This window comes from Triticum dicoccoides, chromosome 7B (assembly GCF_002162155.2).
Source record: "Triticum dicoccoides isolate Atlit2015 ecotype Zavitan chromosome 7B, WEW_v2.0, whole genome shotgun sequence".
Lineage (NCBI taxonomy): Eukaryota > Viridiplantae > Streptophyta > Magnoliopsida > Poales > Poaceae > Triticum > Triticum dicoccoides.
The window spans coordinates 347994247-348018856 of NC_041393.1; the positions used below are offsets into that span (position 1 = coordinate 347994247).

The 24610-nt window shown below is 47.8% G+C and overlaps 2 protein-coding genes across 2 annotated transcripts in view; both read left to right on the forward strand.

The window, feature by feature from the left end:
- LOC119337277 (superoxide dismutase [Cu-Zn], chloroplastic-like) overlaps nt 1-4085 on the forward strand; it is a 16090-nt gene extending 12005 nt beyond the window's left edge. The window contains exons 4-7 of the mRNA XM_037609393.1: nt 3483-3578; nt 3687-3718; nt 3823-3898; nt 3976-4085. Of these exons, the coding sequence (XP_037465290.1) occupies nt 3483-3578; nt 3687-3718; nt 3823-3898; nt 3976-4070 (299 nt within the window). The 3' untranslated portion in view covers nt 4071-4085. The remainder of the gene's footprint in view (nt 1-3482; nt 3579-3686; nt 3719-3822; nt 3899-3975) is intronic.
- A 7548-nt stretch (nt 4086-11633) lies between these two features.
- LOC119337278 (superoxide dismutase [Cu-Zn], chloroplastic) overlaps nt 11634-24610 on the forward strand; it is a 35375-nt gene continuing 22398 nt past the window's right edge. The window contains exons 1-3 of the mRNA XM_037609394.1: nt 11634-11917; nt 12406-12467; nt 12543-12582. Of these exons, the coding sequence (XP_037465291.1) occupies nt 11698-11917; nt 12406-12467; nt 12543-12582 (322 nt within the window). The 5' untranslated portion in view covers nt 11634-11697. The remainder of the gene's footprint in view (nt 11918-12405; nt 12468-12542; nt 12583-24610) is intronic.

Sequence of the window (24610 nt, forward strand, 5' to 3'; positions counted from 1 at the left end):
TACTAATATACTCCGTCTCCATTCTTCTGGCATCTTGTTTGCCCGAAAAATGAGGTTGAAAAGCTTGGTTAGCCATACTATCGCTATGTCCCCGAGACCTTTCCACACCTCAATGGGGATACAATCAGGGCCCATCGCCTTGCCTCCTTTCATCCTTTTTAAAGCCTCCTTCATCTCAGACTCCTGGATGCGCCGCACAAATCGCATGCTGGTCTCATCAAAGGAGTCGTCCAGTTCAATGGTAGAACTCTCATTCTCCCCATTGAACAGCTTGTCGAAGTACTCCCGCCATCTATGCCTAATCTCTTCGTCCTTCACCAAGAGTTGGCCTGCTCCGTCCTTGATGCATTTGACTTGGCCAATATCCCTCGTCTTCCTCTCCCGGATCTTAGTCATCTTATAGATGTCCCTTTCACCTTCCTTCGTGCCTAACCGTTGGTAGAGGTCCTCATATGCCCGACCCCTTGCTTCACCAACAGCTCGCTTTGCGGCCTTCTTCGCCATCTTGTACTTCTCTATGTTGTTTGCACTCCTATCCAGGTATAGGCGTCTGAAGCAATCTTTCTTCTCTTTAATCGCCTCCTGGACATCATCATTCCACCACCAGGTATCCTTATCTCCGCTTCTCCTTCCCCTGGACACTCCAAACTCCTCCGAGGCCACCTTACGAATGCAAGTCGCCATCTTCATCCACACATTGTCCGCGTCCCCTCCTTCCTCCCAAGGGCCCTCCTTAATTACCCTCTCCTTGAACACCTGAGCTACCTCCCCCTTGAGCTTCCACCACTTCGTTCTAGCGACCTTGGCACGCTTATCCCGCTGGACACGAATCCGAAAGCGGAAGTCAGCAACCACCAGCTTATGCTGGGGTACAACACTCTCCCCAGGTATCACCTTACAGTCTAGGCACGCACGCCTATCTTCTCTTCTCGAGAGGATGAAATCAATCTGGCTAGAGTGTTGGCCACTACTAAAAGTCACCAGATGTGATTCTCTCTTTCTAAAGAGGGTGTTAGCTACAATCATGTTGTAGGCTAGAGCAAAGCTTAAGACATCTTCTCCTTCTTGATTCCTGATGCCATAGCCAAAGCCCCCATGCGCCCCTTCAAAACCTGTGTTAGATGTACCCACGTGGCCATTGAGGTCTCCTCCTATGAAGAGCTTCTCACCAATCGGTACACTCCTAACCATGTCTTCCAAGCCTTCCCAGAACTCCCTCTTGGTGTTCTCATTGTGGCCTACTTGCGGGGCATACGCGCTGATAACATTTTAACCAAGTCCTCAACTACCAGCTTGACCAGGATAATCCGGTCCCCACGTCTCCTGACGTCTACCACTCCATACTTGAGGCTCTTGTTGATCAAGATGCCTACGCCATTTCTGTTTGCAGCCGTCCCCGTGTACCACAACTTGAAGCCGGTATCCTCCACCTCCTTCGCCTTCTGTCCTCTCCATTTGGTTTCTTGGACGCAAAGGATATCAACACCTCTCCTCACTGCTGCATCAACTAGCTCCCGAAGCTTCCCTGTTAGAGACCCTACCTAAGCGAATCCTCCTAGGCTCGGCTAGCTTCCTTACCCTTCGCACTCGTCGAGTCAAATGCGAAGACCCTTGCTCATTCTCCACTACATCCGGGCGCCGATGTAGCGCGCCACTAAGGATGCGACGACCCGATCCTCGCTCACTTGCCACCGTATCCGGATCAAGATATGGCGCGCCACTTGGGGGGTGATGGCCCGGCCCTTGCCCATTTTCCACCACACCCGGGTTCCGATGTGGCGCGTCGCTGAGAGGGTTACACCCCAATGAAAATCTTTTGGGTTTCATCTCCATAAGAGTGGCTGAGTTTTTACGTTGGCTTGCCAAGCCTATCACAACCCTCCTCCTTCACCCGGGCTTGGGACCGGCTATGTTGAGACAACATAGGTGGAGTTGAGACCAAGAGATAGGATGCTTAATAATTAATAGATCAGAAAGGAGTTACAGAAGACTAACCTCATGTCATATAGATGCATTCTTTGTGCGAGAAATCATATGGATCAAAATTAACACCACGTAGTGATGAAACTCTCTTGATGAATATAATACTTGCTGTTTAATATTAAGATGTCTTCGAGAGCGGCAACGGCTCGGGGTTGGTGAGTTATGCCATCGGGCGAATACATGACTCTCCCGGCTATACTTACATGTTCAGCAGCACTCACTGTCAAGCAAATATATATTCAGATTCATGTCATCAACGCATACATGTAAAAATCGAGAAAACAAACTCATGAATTAAATTGATAAAACGATGGTTAATATAAAACGTAGACAATTGCAGTCGTGAGGTAATCAGGAAAAGATGCAAGCAGGTCACATACCAGGCCAGTTACTGTAGACAACCTCCCAGGCTTCTTGGCCTATCTTTTTTTCCTCACAAGATCCACATAATCACTTCACTGAACCAAGAAATGAGATCACTTATTGATAGTTAAACATGATTTCCTGATCATCAGCTCACTTGCTAGGCAACGGAAGAAGCCTGAAAGGTAATCTTGATTAATTCTAAAATGGCAGACCATGATGGATGCCGGTAAGCTGCCTAAACGGACGTAAACATTGTTCATCACAAAAATTCAGAAATTTGTCATTCACTAATGGAGCACACACATGCTAGCGATCCAGGCATAGAACCCGCACAAACTGAACACCCACGCAGCGACGCACACAGCGGAAGACACATGCGAAGAGGGGGAAGGGATCCATACCAGAAAGAACAAAAGCGACGCTCGTTCAGCTGGTTGGGGAGGCAGAGGTCGAGGCGGAGGTCTGCCAACGCGTCGAGGCGGAGGTCCGTCAGTCCGACGTCGCCTTGGGAAACAGGTGAGGGCGGGAAACATGTTGGGGCGGAGGTCCGTTGGTGCCTCGAAGCGGAGGTCCGCCGGCGCGTAGAGAAGGTGGTCGCCAGTCAGCCGACGCGTCGGGAAAGAGGTGGTCGGGCAGAGGTCGTCCAGCGCGTGGAGGCGGAGGTCCGCCTGTCCGCCAGCGCGTGAAGTCGTCGAGCCGTGGGGCTTTGGCGGGCGGGGCATTGTGCGAGGTGCGTGGGGAGAGGATAGCCGGAGGTGGCGTTTTTTAACTTGTCAAAGAGAGAGGCTAGCAGCTAATGGCATGGTGGGTAATTAAACGTAAACATGTTTAGTATGTTGGGACGATGTAAACCATCTAATCGCAAGATTTGATGGATAGGATGAATTGGTTCTCCGCCCTTTCGTGCTTTTATATGGGTAGTAGAAGATACTTGCAAAAATTAATTAAACCATTTTGTCGTTTAACATACTACTCCCTCTATGCGAAAAAACTTGTCCCTCCAATGGATGTATGTAGCACCAAGTTAGTGCTAGATACATTCATTTGAGGGACAAGCTTGGGACAAGTTTTTTTGGACGGAGGGAGTACATACCTATGTCCCATCACTTAAAATGTAATTTTTTATCTTATAGGTCCACATTTTAACCCAAACGGCCTGACACATGGTGCACCAGAAGATGAAGTCCGTCATGCGGGTGACCTGGGAAACATTGTTGCCAATGCTGAAGGTATAACCTGCAACAATCACTGACACATTTCTCATGTTTCTTTCAGAAGTTGTCTTGTTGGACCTTAACTTATTTTATGGGTTCTGTCTTTTAATTGTGGTGGTTTAGGTGTGGCGGAGACAACCATTGTCGATAGCCAGGTAAAGATCAGACATCTTATTCTTACTCTTAGAATAAGTTGCAGTGTGGTAGGTTTAAGTTCCAACATTTGGTTTACCAACTTCTGAGAATTACTTCTACACAGATTCCTTTGACTGGCCCTAATGCAGTTGTTGGGAGAGCGTTTGTTGTTCATGAGCTTGAAGATGACTTGGGAAAAGGTATGCGTAGTTCTACTTGTTTTAAATCTTTGTCCCCTTCAGTTTCATATGCTTCATTCTTTATTCTTTCATTATAGGTGGGCATGAGCTCAACCTCAGTACTGGAAATGCTGGTGGAAGACTTGCATGTGGTATGTTCTCTGATACATTTCTTACATTTCTTTTCAAATGATTTTATAATAATTTTGCCTGATTATACATGTAAATCTATAATCGATCTGATTATTTCGTATAGACTCCTCTTGCTGTTAATCAGAAAACATGAAAGTTAGTTGTAGTATCTAAATATTTTCTGTTCTGAATTTATTGCATCTGTATGAGCCATCTAATTTTCAAATTGCAGCAAGGTGAATGAATATTAAAGTCCTTGTTGGTTAAGCATAACTTACAAATTATTTGGTATATGTCGGACCCTGGGATCAAGACTATACTAATCTAGCACATGAATCATATGGGAAGCCGAGATTAGCGCCTGAACCCAAACTGCACTGACCAAGCGCCATCTCCTATCGGAAAGCCTGAAATCATTGGTTCAGCAATCCCCTCGGGAGCAACATTCCGACAGGGAACCAAGATTCCCACACAAGTCCTAGAGGAGATGGTTAATGCATTTCCATCTCATAGGCAAGTCGCTTCACCCCGTAATTTAGATAACCCGCTAGTAGAAGTATAGTGATTCCGAAATCATAAACCATCTAGTGTTGCTTCTGAAATTAAATTGAAAAGTGCATGTTTATTTGCCACCAAATCTGATATTGATGAGCTAGATTTCAGCAAATCTGTTTGCTATGCTTTTGTGTGCAAAGAGGCATTATTTTCATTCGAGGACGTGCCTTCCTCTTTGCCTCCTGCTATCACTAACATTTTGCAGGAGTTCGCTGACGTCTTTCCACAAGACGTGCCACCAGGATTACCACCTATTCGAGGGATTGAGCATCAGATTGACTTAATTCCCGGTGCTTCACTGCCAAACCGTGCGCCATACCGTACCAATCTAGAGGAGGCGAAGGAGATTATGCGTCAAGTACAAGAGCTTCTCGACAAAGGTTATATACGCGAATCCCTTAGTCCTTGTGATGTTCCTATTATTCTAGTGCCGAAAAAGGATGGTACATCACGTATGTGTGTTGATTGTAGATGCATTAATAATATTACTATTCGTTATCGTCATCCCATTCCTAGGCTAGATGATATGCTTGATGAATTGAGTGGCTCTACAATATTCTCCAAAGTTGATTTGCGTAGTGGATACCATCAAATTCGTATGAAATTGGGGGATGAATGGAAAACAGCATTTAAAACTAAGTTTGGATTATATGAGTGGTTAGTCATGCCTTTTGGGTTAACTAATGCGCCTAGTACTTTCATGAGACTAATGAACGAAGTTTTACGTGCTTTCATTGGACGATTTGTGGTAGTCTATTTTGATGATATACTGATTTATAGCAGATCTTTGGAAGAACATTTGGAACATTTACGTGCTGTTTTTATTGCTCTACGTGATGCACGTTTGTTTGGTAACCTTGGGAAGTGCACCTTTTGCACCGACCGAGTATCTTTTCTTGGCTATGTTGTTACTCCACAGGGAATTGAAGTTGATAAAGCCAAGATTGAAGCTATTGAGAGTTGGCCGCAGCCCAAAACGGTCACACAAGTAAGGAGTTTTCTTGGCCTCGTTGGATTCTATAGGCGTTTTGTGAGAGATTTCAGCACCATTGCTGCATCTCTCAATGAGCTTACAAAGAAAGATGTGTCTTTTCTTTGGGGTACCGCACAGGAAGAAGCCTTCACGGTATTGAAAGATAAGTTGACACATGCTCCTTTACTCCAACTTCCTGATTTTAATAAAACTTTTGAGCTTGAATGTGATGCTAGTGGAATTGGATTAGGAGGTGTGTTATTACAAGATGGCAAACCTGTTGCATACTTTTCTGAAAAATTGAGTGGGCCTAGTCTGAATTATTCTACTTATGATAAAGAATTATATGCTCTTGTTCGGACTTTAGAAACATGGCAACATTATTTATGGCCCAAAGAATTTGTTATACATTCTGATCATGAATCTTTGAAACATATTAAAAGTCAAGCTAAACTGAATCGTAGACATGCTAAATGGGTTGAATTCATTGAGACTTTTCCTTATGTCATTAAACACAAGAAGGGAAAAGAAAATGTTACTGCTGATGCATTGTCTCGCCGCTATACTATGCTTTCACAACTTGACTTCAAAATATTTGGTTTGGAGACCATCAAAGATCAATATGTGCATGATGCTGATTTTAAAGATGTAATGCAGAATTGTAAAGAAGGAAGAATGTGGAACAAGTTCGTCGTTAACGATGGATTTGTGTTTCGTGCTAACAAGCTATGCATTCCAGCTAGCTCCGTTCGTCTTTTGTTGTTGTAGGAGGCGCATGGAGGAGGATTAATGGGACACTTTGGCGTGAAGAAGACGGAGGACGTACTTGCTACACATTTCTTTTGGCCAAAGATGAGACGGGATGTTGAGCGTTTTATTGCTCGCTGCACTACATGTCAAAAAGCTAAGTCACGACTCAATCCTCATGGTTTATATATGCCTTTGCCTGTACCTAGTGTTCCTTGGGAGGATATATCTATGGACTTGTTTTAGGTTTACCTCGAACAAAGAAGGGGAGGGATAACATATTTGTTGTCGTGGATAGATTCTCGAAAATGGCACACTTTATACCATGTCATAAAAGCGATGATGCTGTTAATGTTGCTGATTTGTTCTTTCGTGAAATTATTCGCTTGCATGGTGTGCCAAATACTATTGTTTCAGATCGTGATACTAAATTTCTTAGCCACTTTTGGAGATGTTTATGGGCTAAGTTGGGGACTAAACTGCTTTTTAGTACTACTTGTCACCCCCAAACTGATGGACAAACTGAAGTAGTCAATAGAACGTTGTCTACTATGCTTAGGGCTGTTTTGAAGAATAATAAGGAAATGTGGGAGGAATGCTTGCCTCATATTGAATTTGCTTATAATCGTTCATTGCATTCTACTACTAAGATGTGCCCTTTTGAAGTTGTGTATGGTTTCCTACCTCATGCACCTATTGATTTGTTGCCTCTTCCATCTTCGGAGAAGGTTAATTTTGATGCTAAACAACGTGCTGAATTGATTTTAAAAATGCATGAGTTAACTAAGGAAAACATTAAGCGCATGAATGCTAAATATAAACTTGCTGGAGATAAGGGTAGAAAACATGTTGTGTTTGCACCTGGAGATCTTGTTTGGTTACATTTGCGTAAGGATAGATTTCCTGATTTGCGCAAATCAAAGTTAATGCCACGTGCTGATGGTCCCTTTAAGGTGTTAGAGAAAATAAATGATAATGCATATAAACTTGAGCTGCCTGCAGATTTTGGGGTTAGTCCCACTTTTAACATTGCAGATTTGAAGCCTTATTTGGGTGAGGAAGATGAACTTCCGTCGAGGACGACTTCATTTCAAGAAGGGGAGGATGATGAGGACATCAATACAATTGTTACACCCACAGCCCCTGCTGCTATACATACTGGACCAATTACTAGAGCTCGTGCACACCAACTAAATTACCAGGTACTTTCGTTTCTTGGTAATGATTCTAATGTTCATGAGAATATGATGCTGCCTAAATTGGATACATTTGTTTGCTTACAAATGAAGGGCCTAGCTTGGAGAAGGATGAACATTGGAGCAAGAACAAGCATGGAGATGATGGCATGCGCAAGGGGAACAAGAACGGAGTTACAAGTGATGATTTCAGGACTTTGAAGCCACCATAATGGGTGCATGAAGCCTTGGACGAAATATACAAGATGCCACTTCATAAATTTCGTCCCGAGGCTATTTTAGGTGCTGCGTCACCTTATTATTGGGCCAGGCCCATGTAATTTCGAAATACATAAGTATAGGCTATTTTTAGAGTCCGTATGTGTGGGGAAACAAGAGATAGGGTTGATTTCGGACCCCTCCCCCAAGGGCCACGAAATTCCCCCCTCTTCCTCCATATATACAGCCCTTAGGGCATCGTTTAGACTTTGGGTTTTGTTTAGATTAAAAGTTCGCCATAGCTGCAACTTCACGTACTTCGTTTGTGTTCAACGACCAGACAAAGACGTCACAGAACCCCACCTTGATCAATAAAGCTTTCATCTTATATTCGCAATATCCAGATTGCAATCTCAGTTTCTTGCTTGTTCTTCGTTTGCTCGCAGGAAACAGACCCTCGTGGTCAGGTTGATCGTGCTCCGGCGTGGTCAATAACCTCTCGGAGTTGGTTTAGCGATTGCTAAGGCGCGACGTCCTAGCACGTTCGTAGTCGGATCGTCAAAGTCGACTTCCACCAAAGCGAAATCCATCATCTCATCGAAAGACGGGACACCTCCGCCTCTATCAATTTGGAACATTTACGTGCTGTTTTTATTGCTCTACGTGATGCACGTTTGTTTGGTAACCTTGGGAAGTGCACCTTTTGCACCGACCGAGTATCTTTTCTTGGCTATGTTGTTACTCCACAGGGAATTGAAGTTGACAAAGCCAAGATTGAAGCTATTGAGAGTTGGCCGCAGCCCAAAACGGTCACACAAGTGAGGAGTTTTCTTGGCCTCGCTGGATTCTATAGGCGTTTTGTGAGAGATTTCAGCACCATTGCTGCACCTCTCAACGAGCTTACAAAGAAGGATGTGCCTTTTGTTTGGGGTACCGCACAGGAAGAAGCCTTCACGGTATTGAAAGATAAGTTGACACATGCTCCTTTACTCCAACTTCCTGATTTTAATAGGACTTTTGAGCTTGAATGTGATGCTAGTGGAATTGGATTAGGAGGTGTGTTATTACAAGATGGCAAACCTGTTGCATACTTTTCTGAAAAATTGAGTGGGCCTAGTCTGAATTATTCTACTTATGATAAAGAATTATATGCTCTTGTTCGGACTTTAGAAACATGGCAACATTATTTATGGCCCAAAGAATTTGTTATACATTCTGATCATGAATCTTTGAAACATATTAAAAGTCAAGCTAAACTGAATCGTAGACATGCTAAATGGGTTGAATTCATTGAGACTTTTCCTTATGTCATTAAACACAAGAAGGGAAAAGAAAATGTTATTGCTGATGCATTGTCTCGTCGCTATACTATGCTTTCACAACTTGACTTCAAAATATTTGGTTTGGAGACCATCAAAGATCAATATGTGCAGGATGCTGATTTTAAAGATGTAATGCAGAATTGTAAAGAAGGAAGAATGTGAAACAAGTTTGTTGTTAACGATGGATTTGTGTTTCGTGCTAACAAGCTATGCATTCCAGCTAGCTCCGTTCGTCTTTTGTTGTTGCAGGAGGCGCATGGAGGAGGATTAATGGGACACTTTGGCGTGAAGAAGACGGAGGACGTACTTGCTACACATTTCTTTTGGCCAAAGATGAGACGGGATGTTGAGCGTTTTATTGCTCGCTGCACTACATGTCAAAAAGCTAAGTCACGACTCAATCCTCATGGTTTATATATGCCTTTGCCTGTACCTAGTGTTCCTTGGGAGGATATATCTATGGACTTGTTTTAGGTTTACCTCGAACAAAGAAGGGGAGGGATAACATATTTGTTGTCGTGGATAGATTCTCGAAAATGGCACACTTTATACCATGTCATAAAAGCGATGATGCTGTTAATGTTGCTGATTTGTTCTTTCGTGAAATTATTCGCTTGCATGGTGTGCCAAATACTATTGTTTCAGATCGTGATACTAAATTTCTTAGCCACTTTTGGAGATGTTTATGGGCTAAGTTGGGGACTAAACTGCTTTTTAGTACTATTTGTCACCCCCAAACTGATGGACAAACTGAAGTAGTCAATAGAACATTGTCTACTATGCTTAGGGCTGTTTTGAAGAGTAATAAGAAAATGTGGGAGGAATGCTTGCCTCATATTGAATTTGCTTATAATCGTTCATTGCATTCTACTATTAAGATGTGCCATTTTGAAGTTGTGTATGGTTTCCTACCTCGTGCACCTATTGATTTGTTGCCTCTTCCATCTTCGGAGAAGGTTAATTTTGATGCTAAACACCGTGCTGAATTGATTTTAAAGATGCATGAGTTAACTAAGGAAAACATTGAGCGTATGAATGCTAAATATAAACTTGCTGGAGATAAGAGTAGAAAACATGTTGTGTTTGCACCTGGAGATCTTGTTTGGTTACATTTACGTAAGGATAGATTTCTTGATTTGCGCAAATCAAAGCTAATGCCACGTGCTGATGGTCCCTTTAAGGTGTTAGAGAAAATAAATGATAATGCATATAAACTTGAGCTGCCTGCAGATTTTGGGGTTAGTCCCACTTTTAGCATTGCAGATTTGAAGCCTTATTTGGGTGAGGAAGATGAGCTTCCGTCGAGGACGACTTCATTTCAAGAAGGGGAGGATGATGATGACATCAATACCATTGTTACACCCACAGCCCCTACTGCTATATATATGGGACCAATTACTAGAGCTCGCGCACGCCAATTAAATTATCAGGTACTTTCGTTTCTTGGTAATGATTCTAATGTTCATGAGAATATGATGCTGCCTAAATTGAATACATTTGTTTTGCTTACAAATGAAGGGCCTAGCTTGGAGAAGGATGAACATTGGAGCAAGAACAAGCATGGAGATGATGCCATGCGCAAGGGGAACAAGAACGGAGTTACAAGTGATGATTTCAGGACTTTGAAGCCACCATAATGGGTGTATGAAGCCTTGGACGAAATATACAAGATGCCACTTCATAAATTCCGTCCCGAGGCTATTATAGGTGCTGCGTCACCTTTTTATTGGGCCAGGTCCATGTAATTTCGAAATACATTAGTATAGGCTATTTTTAGAGTCAATATGTGTGGGGAAACAAGAGATAGGGTTGATTTCGGATCCCTCCACCAAGGGCCACGAAATTCCCCCTCTCTTCCTCCATATATACAGCCCTTAGGGCACCGTTTAGACTTTGGGTTTTGTTTAGATTAAAGTTTGCCATAGCTGCAACTTCGCGTACTTCGTTTGTGTTCAACGACCAGACAAAGGCGTCACAGAACCCCACCTTGATCAATAAAGCTTTCATCTTATATTCGCAATATCCAGATTGCAATCTCAGTTTCTTGCTTGTTCTTCGTTTGCTCGCAGGAAACAGACCCTCGTGGTCAGGTTGATCGTGCTCCGGCGTGGTCAATAACCTCTCGGAGTTGGTTTAGCGATTGCTAAGGCACGACGTCCTCGCACGTTCGTAGTCGGATCGTCAAAGTCGACTTCCACCAAAGCGAAATCCATCATCTCATCGAAAGACGGGACACCTCCGCCTCTATCAGCTTCCTAGTTGCAATGGCTCCACGACCAAGCCTTTCACTATGACATCTGTCGTGACAATTTCACGACAGAAAGGAAAAAAACCTGTGCTCCGAGTTCGTTTTCTCGTCCATTTTTTTTATGAAAAGAAAGTTCATCAAAATCTATCAACATGAGATCTAGTTTGAAGATCTCGACACGAAGAATTCAACGGTGAAAGCGATTCGAGATTTGGACGCACGGTTTAAGAGATAAAACATTTTGATAAACGAATTTACGAAAAAAGGAAAAAACTCACATGTCGCGAGAATAGTGCGACAATTAAAATTAAAGTAATCTTCACAACGAATACTCGTGATTTCGCTTTTGCCCTCGTGAATCAGTCCCAATAAAGCCCGCGCGGCCCCGAGCCCACCTTATCGCCAGTCACCACCAACCCCCAAAAGTTCTTCCGCTCCCGACGACCGCCATGGCCGCGCAGAGCCTCCTCTTTGCCGCCGCCGCGCCTCTCTTCCAGGTTCCTGCCTCTGCCCGCCCTTTCCAGTCGCTCCGAATTGTCTCCACTCCAGGAGGCGCCACCGCCGCCGCCAGGGCGCTCGTCGTCGCCGACGCCACCAAGAAGGCAGTCGCGGTGCTCAAGGGCACCTCCCAGGTCGAGGGCGTCGTCACGCTCACCCAGGAAGACGACGGTGCGTGCGCTCCACTTTCTCTTCATTCTCTGTCCGCCTCTGTCTTATACTCTTATCATCTGTTTACCACCTGTTGACTGTCCAGAAGCTTCGCCAGTTGCCTTTGCCTGGACACACGGCGAATTTGCCTCTTCTTACAGCATACTCGTTCTTGCGAACTTAAATCTGAACTCTTCCATAGTACATTTCAATAAAATATATCTGAACTCTTCTTTCGTTACAAGCATTGCATATGACTAAATCTAGCTGCAATCGAACGGAGTATTTTTGTAGGGAAAGTACCTTGGTAACTTTTACTTTTCAGTTCAAATACCAGACAAATAGTGTGCCGAGCTTAGATGATGGATTGCTAAGGCCGTTGCTGTACAAATCCTAACTGAAATATCCGTTAAATCTCAAGCATCAGCGTCACTGCAAATACATTTAAAAGGGTAATACGGTTGTATCTTACTTCTCTATTTACTCTTCTAACTGCTTTCCTATAGCAGGTCCCACGACGGTGAACGTTCGTATCACTGGACTTGCTCCTGGACTTCATGGCTTCCACCTCGTGAGTCTTGTTCCTTGAGTACCTCTGTTTTGTATTTGTTGGTCCGTAAGAATGACATGATCATTCATTTTGCAGCATGAGTTCGGTGACACGACTAATGGGTGCATATCAACAGGTATGAGTACACATAATTTTTCAGTGAGATAAAATAGTACAATACTATCAAGCTTTTTGTTCCCTGTTTATTGCTTCGAAGGTTTTTTCTCGTTGCAAGATCCCATCAAATACAAAAGATACTAATAGACAAGCCTTTGGCTGTCAGAGGAAATTGCGTAGGTAAAAGTAATATATATGCAGTAGAAACAATATATTGATAGAAACCACTGCATCCACAGGAAATGCTAGATTGTGATAATGTTCTGCATAACATTGAATCCACTGCATCTTTTTTTTAGCTTGAATCCTCTGTATCCGAATAATGCACAGACAAACAAATCACACTTAACATGGATCGGTGATGGTAAAGCTATGCAATGGTAGAAAGAAATATCACTTCACTCTTCAGTTTCATTCATACCGTAAGCGTAGTCAGTTTATTTCCCTTATCATAGACTCATTTTGGCTTATATACAACGATCTAATCACAATTCTAAAACCTGAGAGGCCTTACTGATAGATCATAAGAAGCTCAATCGAAACATGGAAATTGCAAAATATCATAGAAAACTGTCAGCCTCCTTGCTATGTTGGGCTGTTAGTGAGGGGCTGGGCCCAGCCGGCCCGTTACAACAGCGACTACAAGTACGAGGGCCAAGGGACAGACGAGGCATCCAGTGGATCAACGAACCCGGCGGCGGCGGCTCTTCCCCTACCTCCAGCTCTCTCCCTTCCTCTTTCTCAGTTCCTTGTAATGGCTACTCTGTCATCGAATCCTCTATATGTAGTGAGTAATCGAGAGATCCATAGTGTGTCCCTAACATCTGGTATACAGAGCCAGGCACCACCCTTCCCACTCAATTTCCCCCAATTTTTCTCTCAATTCCATTGGCGACGACGCCATGCCGGCTGTCAAACCACCAGAGTGGGATGCAATGTTTGCCAATGAGCAGCTGTTGTGGTATCTCAAGCAATTATGCGCTCAGGCGAAGGAGGTGAGCTCTGTGTTGGGGCTTGCACGGGTGGGTGATCCTCCCATGGCCAGCCCGCTTGTCGATCCGGCGGCCTCAACCACGACGCATGCCTCGTCGGCGCCCGCCCCCGACGTCCCCAGCTCCACCACCAAGGCCCAGGGGAGATCCCCCCGGTCGCCCATGATGCAGCCCCGGTGTGCATCGCGATGGTGCCCATCACGTGTTCGACGGAGTGCTCGACCCAGGTCGACACCACCAACAACGTCGGTGAGGTCCATGGTGTCGCCACCGCCGTGCACCTCGAGCCAATGGTCGACCCCATCCACCAAGCAGTCGAGCAGCTCACTCCGGTGCAAGCAACGGCCTCCATCGGCACCAACACTCCCTCTAGTGCCGAGGTCGTTTCTCCCGTGAAGACCACCACCGACATCGACCCCAAGGCCGGCGTGCAGGAGCTCAATGCCCTCTCTGTCAACACCTCCACCCGAGCGACGAACAAGGTGGACCACCGCGTCGCCCTCATCGTCCCCAACGACCTTGCTGCACCGACGCTGACCGGGTGTTCGATGAAATGCTTCCCTCGCGACACCAACCATTTCAAGTCAGTGCTCCACCCAGCCGTTACTCCTTCATCGCCCACGGCCATTGTCAACACCTTCCCCGACCAGGCATCTATGTTGGGCAATGGCACCAAGGACATCATCGCATATGTGTTGCCCATAGAAGAATTGCAAGCGGATGAACTACAATGGCAACCATGGCCGTCACCTACACGAGCGAGGGTCAAACACATGGGACTCCTGTTCAGGCCTAGACCGTGGCCGTCGTTCAAGTCAGATTCGGATGCAAGCTACCCGCATGAGCCATATTCAGTTTCTTGTGAGCTGATTTCCATAGAAGAGACTTTCAATTTGCAAGCTGATGAAATTTGGCACCATATACCTGATTATCCAAGGTTGCTCATGTGGCCATCAACTAGTCCGAAGAATTTAAGCAAGACAATGGTGAAGGAAATACTTTGCAGTGGAACCTTAAATACATGTTCAGGCAACTACAGAGCAGTACAGGTCTTGTTTGAACTACCAAAAGGGGAATTTAAATTTAGTGCTCATGGTTCTAGTGATCTACATATCATGAGAGAATCCTGGTGGTGTCTGCAAAGTGCGCAGCAGAGAACATTTCTTTTAGAGAAGGTTATTTGTTGGATCCCTCTGGTGCCAAGATCTCTTCCTACTCCGAGTCAGCAGCTAATGCAACAAAAAGACACTGTGAAATTCACTGATGCAGAACGGGTGCCAGTTATATCTTCTTTGCAGTCATACTATGAGTTTCATGCTCAAGCTCGACAAACTTCTTGTACCCGTAGGTTCTTTGTTTCATCCGAGCTGCAGAGTTATCATGGAACCAAGCTACGACCAAAACCATGGCCACTGTTCGACTTCAATCAAGACACCACCCAGCTGAAGATAAAATGGGCATCTTTTTCATGCAATTGCCGAACAGTACATGTGGGGTTCGAGCACTGCATGTGTGGTCAGCTCTATCCAAGGGTAATGAGCGTGCCAATGCACTGGCAATTTTTTAGCCAAGAGCAATTGAAGGGGAGTGGGCGTTTTGCTAGAGAATGCAAACCTGAACAATTAGATGGTGGTTCAAGAACCAAACTTCAGCTTGCCATACTGACCAATTTTCAGTGCTGCTTCTTCAAACGTACACCAGATTGGATACTATTGATCAGGCTACCTACAGAAAAGAGAGCATCAGAGGACAAAAATCCATTAGTATGGGCACTTTTCCAAGATGCTCGAGCATATATGAAATTGTATGAAACTTATGCTGTTGTTGTTCACAAGTGTGAGCAGAGAACTTATCACGACCGAGGTTTGCTACTCTCTTTCAATCAGAGACCACCTGGTGCGTATTTTGGACAAATGGCAAGTCTAGGTACTCCTGCTATATCTGTAGATGCTTCAGTGCAGCCCTGGGTGATTCCCACTTATGCAAGCGTACAGATTGGTAACACTCAGTGCAAGTGTGTGTGCACTACCTCAGGCTTATTTGGCAAATGGTTAGAGAAGTATGGGAGCAGTAAAGACAGCAAGGTTGTTTGGCAAGCATCTGGACCGGATGGTCGATCCGGAGTAGCAGACTGCAATGCTATCTGCCATACTACTTCCAGCAATAGTCTAACTAGAGAACTTCCAGTACAGCATGTGTCGTATGAGCTTGTGCTATTCCTGGCGTGTCTGCTGGACATTTTCAACATGCAGCTTGATGCCTACAACAACATCTGTTTCCTGTTTCAGCTCTATTCAGCTTCTCCGCTCCACCAGCGGGGCGGTTCTTGGGATCCTGGAGGGCTCGCATTGCGTTTGTCACTGGAATTGGCTCGCCGGGAGGTCTTTGCAGGAGGGATGTGTATCATCATCTTAGTTGTCCGTTTCCTCATCCACATGAGCGGCATTTCACTGCATCGATTGCTTGGACTCCAATCGACTCAAGGGCATTTTCAAGAAGGGATGGGTGTCATCACCGTCGTTGCCATCTTTGCGCAAAGCTCCACCCACCACAAGTGCTACCTCGGCTTCGACCGCGACGGTGTTAGCCACGACTACGCCATCACCACGTTATTCGACGGGATTTTCATCGGCCGCAAGTACTACCTCCCCATCATTGCAGTCTACCTTGACTTCGGCTACCGTTGCGGCTCCAACCAAGCCCAGGAACATCAAGCACCATGGGACCCAGGCGATCCTCGGCGATGTCGGCTTGGGGTCAAGCTGAGTCTCACGGAGGGAGGGATGTCGGCAACTGGATCATGCAGGGTCCTTGAGTCGGCGAAGAAGCAACACGCGATGCATGCATCGTGCACGCTCTCCCGTTCCCAGATACCCGCTACCGGCTTGAGGGCAAGCCAGCTGTTAAGGGGGAGGGGATGTCAGCCCCCTTGCTATGTTGGGCTGTTAGTGAGGGGCTGGGCCAAGCCGGCCGTTACAACAGCGACTAGAAGTACGAGGGCCAAGGGACAGACGAGGCATCCAGTGGATCAACGAACTCGGCGGTGGCGGCTCTTCCCCTACCTCCAGCTCTCTCCCTTCCTCTTTCTCAGTTCCTTGTAATGGCTACTCTGTAATCGAATCCTCTATATGTAGTGAGTAATCAAGAGATCCATAGTGTGTCCCTAACAAAAACTGTTTTTGAGCAGAAAAATATTCATACTAATTTAGAAGATAATTCAACATTGTTCAGTTATGGTCATATGCCAATATATATAATCAGTAAGTACAGAAACTCGACCTATTATTGAATCTTCCTTCAGTAACATCCCTCCAGTGTTGTCAACACAACAACATAAGCTAGAATAAGAGAAAATGGTAATTATGGAAACTGCAAAAAATAATCACACCGCTACATGATATTGGAGAGAACAAATGTAAATATAGGATTTTTCAACCATACAGCCCAGCCTCACTCAATCTATCGTTTTTAGGGATTACTAATTGCAACCATCTTGAAAATACATGCAAGTCGTCACTTCACTTAAATCATCTTGAAATTATCTGCAAACGAGAAATACAACCAACTGAATCGAGATTGAGAAAGATAAAGGGGGATGGAACCTATGGATTGGAACATTATGATGTGGATCCTATATATGGAGTCTTACATGCACCCGACACATGTTGGCCTGTATAGCGAAATAGATCTAGCACACAAACAAGAGGTTTAATATGATAGACCATGCTACCATGTTGAGAAATCATGCAAAAAAGAAAAGCAGTGAAACCCCCATAAAAAGCATGATGCACAATGAAACTACGACTTGATATCTTTTATCCACATCTCTTCAATGGCACTAAACAAAATAAATCATTTTCTTGAAAACTTTGAGACCAAGAGATAGGCAACAACAACAACAACAATAACAAAGCCTTTAGTCTCAAACAAGTTGGGGTAGGTTAGAGGTGAAACCCATAAGATCTCGCAACCAACTCATGGCTCTGGCACATGGATAGCAAGCTTCCACGCACCCCTGTCCATAGCTAGCTCTTTGTCGATACTCCAATCCTCCAGGTCTCTCTTAACGGACTCCTCCCATGTCAAATTCGGTCGACCCCGCCCTCTCTTGACATTCTCCGCACGCTTTAGCCGTCCGCTATGCACTGGAGCTTCTGGAGGCCTGCGCTGAATATGCCCAAACCATCTCAAACGATGTTGGACAAGCTTCTCCTCAATTGGTGCTACCCCAACTCTATCTCGTATATCTGTTAGACCTTTCAACCTGAGCATTGATAGTTGTGGATGACACTAGGAGAGTTGGGACAATTTTCGTTGGTTTATTTCTCACACAATGCCATGCCAACCCGAGGGGTTGGGGATACATATTTATAGGCTGCTAGCCAGCCAAGGCATATGCTAAGATGCTGCCAAGATGCCAGTCTAAGATGCTAGTCTAAGATGTTAGTCTAAGATGCTAACTGACAGTCCTTGATGGTCAAGAACAGAACTCTATCCTAACAGCCAGTCCTTGATGGTCCAGGACTTTATCCTCCTAACTGCCACAAGGACCATGTGCTGCAGCCCCATAAGGACCCTAGTACACAGACTTATCCATCATTCTCCCCCTAAGTCTTGTACGTCGTCTTGTGGGAGAGTTGAATCATCCCAATCCTGGAGCAAAGTTCGAGGAACTTGACCCTCCCAAGGGGCTTGGTGAGCAGGTCTGCGAGCTGATCCTTGGTGTTGATGTAGCTCGCCTCGATGCTCCCTTCTTCCACACAGCTGCGGATGAAGTGATACCTCAGTCGGATGTGCTTGCTCCGTTCGTGGAACACGGGGTTCTTTGCCAGGGCCAGGGCGGACTTGCTGTCCACCAGGAGCTGCACCGTTCTGGTGTCTTGAACGAGAAGATCACCAAGCAGTCGAGCAAGCCAGAGCGCCTGAGTACAGGCGGTGGAGGCCGCTATGTACTCAGCCTCACAGCTGGACAGGGCCACCACCTGCTGCTTGACTGATTGCCAGCTCACGAGACACTTGCCGAGGAAGAGGAGGATCCCGCTCGTGCTCTTGCTGGTGTCGATGTCGCCGGCGTGGTCGCTGTCGCTGTACCCGACGAAGTGTGCTGTCCCAGGACACCTAGGGTAGTGGAGGCCGTGGTCGAGGGTCCCTGCTATGTAGCGGACGATCCTCTTCACTGCCTGCTGGTGTTCCGACGTTGGTCGCTCCATGAACCGACTGACATAGCCGACGGAGAATGCCAAGTCCGGCCGTGTGTGAGTGAGGTAGTGAAGGCTCCCCACAAGGCGTCGGTACTGCGTAGCATCCACTTCCTCCGTCGTGCTGTCGCGGCTCAGTTTCAGCCTCTCCTCCATCGGAGTGAGAGCTGGATGGCAGTCGGTGAGCCCAGCTAGCTCAACGATGCGCTTGGCGTAGGCGGACTGTCGAAGCGCGATCCCGGAGTGGTCCTGGTGCACCTCAATCCCTAGATAGAAGGAGAGGAGCCCCAGGTCACTCATCTGGAACGTGGCCTTCATGTCTTCCTTGAACGCCGCCATCTCTGCATCTTTGGTGCCGGTGATCACCAGGTCGTCAACGTAGACGCCCACCAGCAGGGCATTTCCTCCACTCCCCCGTCGGTAGACGGCAGCCTCATGCGGGCTCTGCTCGAAACTCATCTTCTTCAGCGTGGAGTCCAGCTTGGCGTTCCACGCCCTGGGTGCCTGCCGCAGGCCATAGAGAGCCTTGCGCAGGCGGAGCACCTTGCCCTCCTGGCCGGAAATCGTAAACCCAGGTGGCTGATGCACGTAGACTTCCTCCTTCAAGTCGCCGTTGAGGAATGCCGACTTAACGTCCATGTGGTGGACACGCCAGCCCTCCTGGGCAGCCAGCGCAAGGAGAAGTCGCACGGACTCCATCCGTGCCACGGGAGCGAAGGCGTCGTCGAAGTCGACTCCTTCCTGCTGCAAGAAGCCTCGGGCCACCAGGCGAGCCTTGTGCTTGATGATGGCGCCGGCTCCATCCCTCTTCAGCTTGAACACCCACTTAAGGGTGATTGCGCGATGACCACGGGGGAGGTCAGCGAGCTCCCAGGTGCGGTTTTGCTCGACCGCATCCATCTCTACTACATCCCCGCGCTAAGGAATTCCATCATCAGCTTGGGACAGCTGGATGAGAACGGCTCACGCGTGCTGATTGAGCATGGGGTCCTACGCATTTGGGATCGCCAGCGTCGCCTTCTCGCCAAGGTGCCCAGAGGTGAAAATCGACTCTACGTCCTTGATGTGCAGGTGGCACAACCGGTCTGTCTCGCTGTCCGTCGAGACGACGAGGCGTGGCAGTGGCATGAGCGCTTTGGGCACCTTCACTTTGAGGCCCTGAAGCGTCTAAGTGCCAAGGAGATGGTGCGAGGCCTGCCATGCCTCGACCATGTGGAGCAGTTCTGCGACATCTGCGTACTGACAAAGCAGAGACGACTCCCCTTTTCCCAACAGGCGAGTTTTCGGGCTAAGGAGAAGCTGGAGCTCGTGCACGGAGACCTGTGCGGCACGGAGCTCTGATACCACTTGTTAGACCTTTTGTAGACACTGGTGAGCAGCCGGTGCTCTCCCATCTTGGTGGTGAAGATGACGGAGCCGACGCCCTTTATCTCCATAGCGGAGGCATCCCCGAACTTGACGGAGCCTCGCACATCGGAGTCGAGCTCGGCGAAGAATTCCCTTCGACCGGTCATGTGGTGGGTGGCGCCGGTGTCGAGGCACCACCCCGTAGCCTTGTCCTTCCCGGAGCCATCGCCGAGAAGAGCGTGTGCTTTTGGCTCATCGAGGTGGATGAAAGCCTTTGCGACTGGAGTCGCCGAGGGTAGCTCAATGCTTGCATGCGCCATGAACAGAGCCGTCTCCTCCTTCGCCTGTGCGACGTGAGCCTGGCCTTGTCGTGGTTGCCGACACTCATTGGCCCAATGGCCAAACCGGCCACAGTTGTGGCAACTGTTGTCTTGTGCCGGCTTGGGCTTGCCGGCGGCGCCGTCCTTGGCGCCTCCGCGGGCGTCACCTTCGGCACGTCCTTGTGCCCTGCCCGGGGGGCCTCTTCGCGCCTTACGCTGCTTGCCACGCTTGCGGCCGCCCATCGAGGAGGAAGGCTCCTCCTTCTTCCTGTCACCAAGGCTGGGATCCCACTGCTCCCGAGTTAGGAGCAGCTTCCCGCTGGTGGTGACGGGCCCCGAGGGGGGCTGTGGCTCGTCGGTGTCGACGACCTTGAGTCGACCTATCGCCTCCTCGATCGTCATCGTGGAGAGGTCCAGCAACGACTCGATCGAGCGAGCCATCTGCTTGTACTTCTCGGGAATGCACCGAAAAAGCTTCTCGACAGCTCTCTCCTCGGTGTAGGTGGCATCGCCAAACTTCACCATCTTCTGCAGCAGAGTGTTGAGACGGAGAGCAAAGTCATCAACGTCCTCACCTGGCTTGAAGCCCAGGTTCTCCCACTCCTTACGAAGTGCCTGCAGGGTGGACTTGCGAGCACGGTCGCTGCCGATGCGTGCTGCGGCGATGGCGTCCCAAGCCTCCTTGGCAGTCCGCTTGTTGGAAAGCGAGAACTGCATCTCGGGCGGGACTGCGGCGATGAGGGCGTCCGGTGCCCGTCGATCCTCTAGGTGGTCGACGTTGCTGTCCTAGACTGCCTCCCACATGCGCCGCACCTGGAGCCTGACCTTCATGATCCCGGCCCACTCGACGTAGTTGGTTTTAGTGAGGGTAGGCCACCCAACACTGGAACCAACATCCCTGACCACAGTCCGGACCTCGTAGAGGCCGCGGTCCTGGTCGTTGCAGCCGTCGTCGCGGTGCGCGCCTCCACCTGGAGCGCGGGCGTGCTCGGCTGCCCACTGCGCCGTCCGCTCCTGCGCCACTTTGGCGCGATCTGCGTCGGCGCCGTCGTCCGCAGGCGCGGTGCTGCTGGAGCTGCCGGGGCTGCCGCGGAGTGCCTTGGCATCCGCCGTAGCCTCACGGGCTGCTGCTGCTGCTGCTTCTACCTCCGCCCTGGCTGCTTCTACCTCCGCTCTGGCTGCTGCCAGCTCCGCTGCAGCCAGCCTCGACACTCTTGCCGCCGCAGCAGCTGCTGGTACAGCCGCTCGCTCACGCTCCTCTGCCACGGCGCGCTCGGCCTCTTGCCGGCGCCGCATGCTCGAGGTAGCCGTGTGCTGAGAGCGACCTGCAGACATGGCTCGCTGCAGGGGGGCTGTTGCGTGAAGAGGAGGCTGATGAAGATGAGCTGCTGCTCGACAGTCCGGAGGGAGGAAGGTAACCAGAGGCAGACGGAGCAGCTGCTGCTACCGACTTGGGCTGCTCACAGAAAATGCTCAGGGTGCAGGTTAACCTGGCTCTGATACCACTTGTTAGACCTTTCAACCTGAGCATTGATAGTTGTGGATGACACTAGGAGAGTTGGGACAATTTTCGTTGGTTTATTTCTCACACAATGCCATGCCAACCCGAGGGGTTGGGGATACATATTTATAGGCTGCTAGCCAGCCAAGGCATATGCTAAGATGCTGCCAAGATGCCAGTCTAAGATGCTAGTCTAAGATGCTAATCTAAGATGCTAACTGATCAAGAACAGAACTCTATCCTAACAGCCAGTCCTTGATGGTCCAGGACTTTATCCTCCTAACTGCCACAAGGACCATGTGCTGCAGCCCCACAAGGACCCTAGTACACAGACTTATCCATCAATATCATCATTCCGGACTTGATCCTTCCTCGTGTGGCCACACATCCATCTCAACATACGCATCTCCGCCACACCTAACTGTAGAACTTGCCTTTTAGCTTTTATGGCACTCTCTTGTCACAGAGAATGCCAGAAGCTTGGCGCCACTTCATCCATCCGGCTTTGATTCGATGGTTCACATCTTCATCAATACCCCCATCCTCCTGTAACATTGACCCCAAATACCGAAATGTGTCCTTCCGAGGTACCACCTGGCCATCAAGGCTAACCTCCTCCTCCTCACACCTAGTAGTACTGAAACCGCACATCATGTACTCGGTTTTAGTTCTACTAAGCCTAAACCCTTTCGATTCCAAGGTTTGTCTCCACAACTCTAACTTCCTATTTACCCCCGTCCCACTATCGTCAACTAGCACCACATCATCCGCAAAGAGCATACACCATGGGATATCTCCTTGTATACCCCTTGTGACCTCATCCATCACCAGTGCAAAAAGATAAGGGCTCAAAGCTGACCCCTGATGCAGTCCTATCTTAATCGGGAAGTCATCGGTGTCGACATCACTTGTTCGAACACTTGTCACAACATTATTGTACATGTCCTTGATGAGGGTAATGTACTTTGCTGGGACTTTGTGTTTCTCCAAGGCCCACCACATGACATTCCGCGGTATCTTATCATAGGCCTTCTCCAAGTCAATGAACACCATATGCAAGTCCTTCTTTTGCTCCCTATATCTCTCCATAAGTTGTCGTACCAAGAAAATGGCTTCCATGGTCGACCTCCCAGGCATGAAATCAAACTGATTTTTGGTCACGCTTGTCATTCTTCTTAAGCGGTGCTCAATGACTCTCTCCCATAGCTTCATTGTATGGCTCATCAGCTTAATTCCACGGTAATTAGTACAACTCTGAACACCCCCCTTGTTCTTGAAGATTGATACTAATATACTCCGTCTCCATTCTTCTGGCATCTTGTTTGCCCGAAAAATGAGGTTGAAAAGCTTGGTTAGCCATACTATCGCTATGTCCCCGAGACCTTTCCACACCTCAATGGGGATACAATCAGGGCCCATCGCCTTGCCTCCTTTCATCCTTTTTAAAGCCTCCTTCATCTCAGACTCCTGGATGCGCCGCACAAATCGCATGCTGGTCTCATCAAAGGAGTCGTCCAGTTCAATGGTAGAACTCTCATTCTCCCCATTGAACAGCTTGTCGAAGTACTCCCGCCATCTATGCCTAATCTCTTCGTCCTTCACCAAGAGTTGGCCTGCTCCGTCCTTGATGCATTTGACTTGGCCAATATCCCTCGTCTTCCTCTCCCGGATCTTAGTCATCTTATAGATGTCCCTTTCACCTTCCTTCGTGCCTAACCGTTGGTAGAGGTCCTCATATGCCCGACCCCTTGCTTCACCAACAGCTCGCTTTGCGGCCTTCTTCGCCATCTTGTACTTCTCTATGTTGTTTGCACTCCTATCCAGGTATAGGCGTCTGAAGCAATCTTTCTTCTCTTTAATCGCCTCCTGGACATCATCATTCCACCACCAGGTATCCTTATCTCCGCTTCTCCTTCCCCTGGACACTCCAAACTCCTCCGAGGCCACCTTACGAATGCAAGTCGCCATCTTCATCCACACATTGTCCGCGTCCCCTCCTTCCTCCCAAGGGCCCTCCTTAATTACCCTCTCCTTGAACACCTGAGCTACCTCCCCCTTGAGCTTCCACCACTTCGTTCTAGCGACCTTGGCACGCTTATCCCGCTGGACACGAATCCGAAAGCGGAAGTCAGCAACCACCAGCTTATGCTGGGGTACAACACTCTCCCCAGGTATCACCTTACAGTCTAGGCACGCACGCCTATCTTCTCTTCTCGAGAGGATGAAATCAATCTGGCTAGAGTGTTGGCCACTACTAAAAGTCACCAGATGTGATTCTCTCTTTCTAAAGAGGGTGTTAGCTACAATCATGTTGTAGGCTAGAGCAAAGCTTAAGACATCTTCTCCTTCTTGATTCCTGATGCCATAGCCAAAGCCCCCATGCGCCCCTTCAAAACCTGTGTTAGATGTACCCACGTGGCCATTGAGGTCTCCTCCTATGAAGAGCTTCTCACCAATCGGTACACTCCTAACCATGTCTTCCAAGCCTTCCCAGAACTCCCTCTTGGTGTTCTCATTGTGGCCTACTTGCGGGGCATACGCGCTGATAACATTTTAACCAAGTCCTCAACTACCAGCTTGACCAGGATAATCCGGTCCCCACGTCTCCTGACGTCTACCACTCCATACTTGAGGCTCTTGTTGATCAAGATGCCTACGCCATTTCTGTTTGCAGCCGTCCCCGTGTACC